This window comes from Monopterus albus, unplaced genomic scaffold (genome assembly GCF_001952655.1).
Source record: "Monopterus albus unplaced genomic scaffold, M_albus_1.0 scaffold155.1, whole genome shotgun sequence".
Taxonomy (NCBI): Eukaryota; Metazoa; Chordata; class Actinopteri; order Synbranchiformes; family Synbranchidae; genus Monopterus; species Monopterus albus.
Genome location: NW_018128035.1, coordinates 668,486 through 671,294, shown reverse-complemented (window position 1 = coordinate 671,294; position 2,809 = coordinate 668,486). Strand labels below are relative to the sequence as shown.

At 45.7% G+C, this 2,809-nt stretch overlaps 1 protein-coding gene across 3 annotated transcripts in view; it reads left to right on the top strand.

The window, feature by feature from the left end:
• The window catches only part of slc6a8 (solute carrier family 6 member 8), a 35,545-nt gene that overhangs the window by 29,811 nt on the left and 2,925 nt on the right, over positions 1-2,809 (top strand). For all 3 annotated transcript variants that reach the window (XM_020614982.1, XM_020614983.1, XM_020614984.1), the window contains one exon: positions 1,161-1,331. In XM_020614982.1, coding sequence (XP_020470638.1) covers positions 1,161-1,331 — 171 coding nt within the window. The remainder of the gene's footprint in view (positions 1-1,160; positions 1,332-2,809) is intronic.

Sequence of the window (2,809 nt, the reverse complement as noted above, 5' to 3'; positions counted from 1 at the left end):
GGCTCTGCCTCCCATTCTGCTTCTGTGGACTCTATGAACCACAAGTAAACCTGCACTCTGACCACACCACAATTCTCTGAATGCTTTTCTGTCCTGTTCTTCTGTTGAAGTTGTTCTGGCGGTTCGTTTGGAGATGACCCTTCCCATGTAGACTCTGTTTAAATCACACAACAGCAGGTCCCTGTGATCATCTGTCTAAAAATTATTTTAGCAAGGAATTCAGAAACAAATGGCGCCAACAACATTGTCATTTTTACATTTTTAATACTCTGACAGCTCTATGTTTCTGCTTCATGCGTACAAGTTCAGTGATGTCACTTGACAGCTGCACCAGAGCCGTTAAGAGAGAAGAGCTGCGACGCTGAGGGGTCAAGAACGGCAGCAGGTCACATGACTACAAATAGTCCCAGTCGGTTCAGATTCATTTCCTGTAGGGAACAGCAGGATTTGTCAGCAGTTACTACTTTGAATGACTTGTACAGCCTTGCAGACTAATTCAGTGTTCTGTTGTTGGGGATAGTTCAGCTAATTTAGCTTGTTAGCTAAGTACCTAATTATTAAAGTGACCCAATATTTGAGAGAGACAGTCAAAAGGTTGTAAAATGTGTTTTGACACGTCACTAACTTAAAATGTCACAGGTATAATTACTGCTAGTGATTTCAGATTTTTGGAAGTAACTCTGTGGTGCTGCTGCTAATGTTTGGAACGATTCAACATCCCACTGTTACTGTGGACATGGCACTACTCCTTAATCTGCTCTGAGCTGCACTGCCTACCAAAATAAAACGTTCAGTGGAGAAACAGTATAGAGCCTTGTAACAAGAGAAGAAGTACTTTTTACAGTGTGCAGACTCTGTGTTACTGGTATGCCGGTAGGTCGGAGGCGACAGTGGTGCAGTGGGTAGAGCAGTCATCTCCCAACCAGAAGGTTCAAGGTAACATACTTGGCCAATAAAGGTGGTTATCCTTATCCTATGTTATAATGACGCTGTGGACAACTTTGCGAGTCTCCTGCACAAACAGCAGCACAACACAAGTGACAACCAGAATAAAATAATCTGTGGAAGCTGATGTGACATGCACATCATCTGTTGTTTAGCATGACAACAGAGTCAGGGTTTGTCTGAGCTCTGCCCGACCACTCTGCTCTCGTCTGCAGGGCATCTTCCTGTTCCACCTCATCAACTACAAGCCCCTGACCTACAACAATGTGTACGTGTACCCGTGGTGGGGCGAGGTGATTGGCTGGTGTCTGGCTCTGTCCTCCATGCTCTGCATCCCCGTCGGCGTGCTCTACAAGCTGTTCAGAGCCAAGGGAACCTTGAGACAGGTCAGCATGTGCTCACTGATGGGTCTGTGACCTAATTCTTTTTTTTCCCACTGTGATAGGCTACTGAGCTGTTTTGGTATTCATAACGTCACAGCTGGGTGATTCAGTGAAGTGGCTGCTGCACAACTGTGTTACATCTATGTAACCGTTGACGTCCAGTGACGTCTGCAGCTGGAGTCACGCACTGCACAGAAATAATGAAAGAACATGATTTTCTAGGAACAAGGTTAAACATTTGTCACTGACAGTTTTCTTTCAAGAACACTGAAACGGTACATTCAGATTTTTCAGCAACAGGACGGTACAGCACCTCTAAGGGTTAGAGAGTAACCAGCTCTGTCTGGACTCGAGTGTAGTCTCTGCTGCTGGCCATCTGCTCTTTGTATGTGACAGGGAGGTAAGTACAGTTTAGCTGTAAGAGTTTAGTTTACCCAAACACTGTGGACCTAGTATCACAGTAAAAGTACTCCATAACACACTGTAGTATGTCACAGTAAAATCCATCTGTGACATACTACAGTGTGTTATGTCTGTTTCCAGACATAACAACCTACTGTGGCCTGTATTATTTGTAGTCCAGCCAGATGTTGCACAATTTTTTACTGTTTGTGTGTAAATACTTGGAACAACTGAATCCTGGGCTTCGGGGACTCTTCTAAGGCTGCAGCTGGTGTGTGTCATTCCCCACCAACCCCGTCCAGAGACCAGCAGCACCAGTGAACGTGGTGTCCTCACCGTAATGTGTGTGAGTCCAGACCCTGGTCCAGCTCATCGCTCTATGCTGTAGACCTCCACTGTTGTCCACCAGCTATTAACCCCCCCCAGTGAGACGCACTGCTGCACTGGGTGACATGGAGGTCCACAGCACAGACAGCTTCACATTACAGTGAGGACATCGCATTCACTGGGACTGTTGGTCTCTGTGCACAATAACACACACATACTGATGCACCAACACTTGAACCAACCAGTGTGATGGGAGCAGCACGCTACTGCGCTGTAGAATTAAATGCGTATGCGTGACATACTTAATGTAGAGTCAGAGAGCATTTAGACCACACCCACGCTCGGAGCCCCGCTGACTTTGTATTGTGTGAAAGCACCACTCTGACCATGTTTTTAAAAATTTTTTTTAAGCTGATATATTACTGTGCGACCTGCCTCTCTTTCTTTCCTCTTTTTTTGTGGGATCCACGCCTCAGCTGTGGCGCTTTTTGTAATTAGTGACTCGTGGGTTGTCGCGCACAGCTGAGGCACGTTAGGTGATGAATTCCTTTCCTCATTTAAACCTCTGGCAGACGCTCCGCCATCGCCGGAGCATTACGTGACTTAACTACTGTAACGTGCATACCCCGTAACAGCCCTTTTTGTTGTGGTATGTATAAAATGTATTTTGTTTTCCACGCTGACAGTTCCTGTGCGGTGGATCTCATTTTATACGTAGGTTATATGTTTTGTGTTATACGGTCCACGCTGAC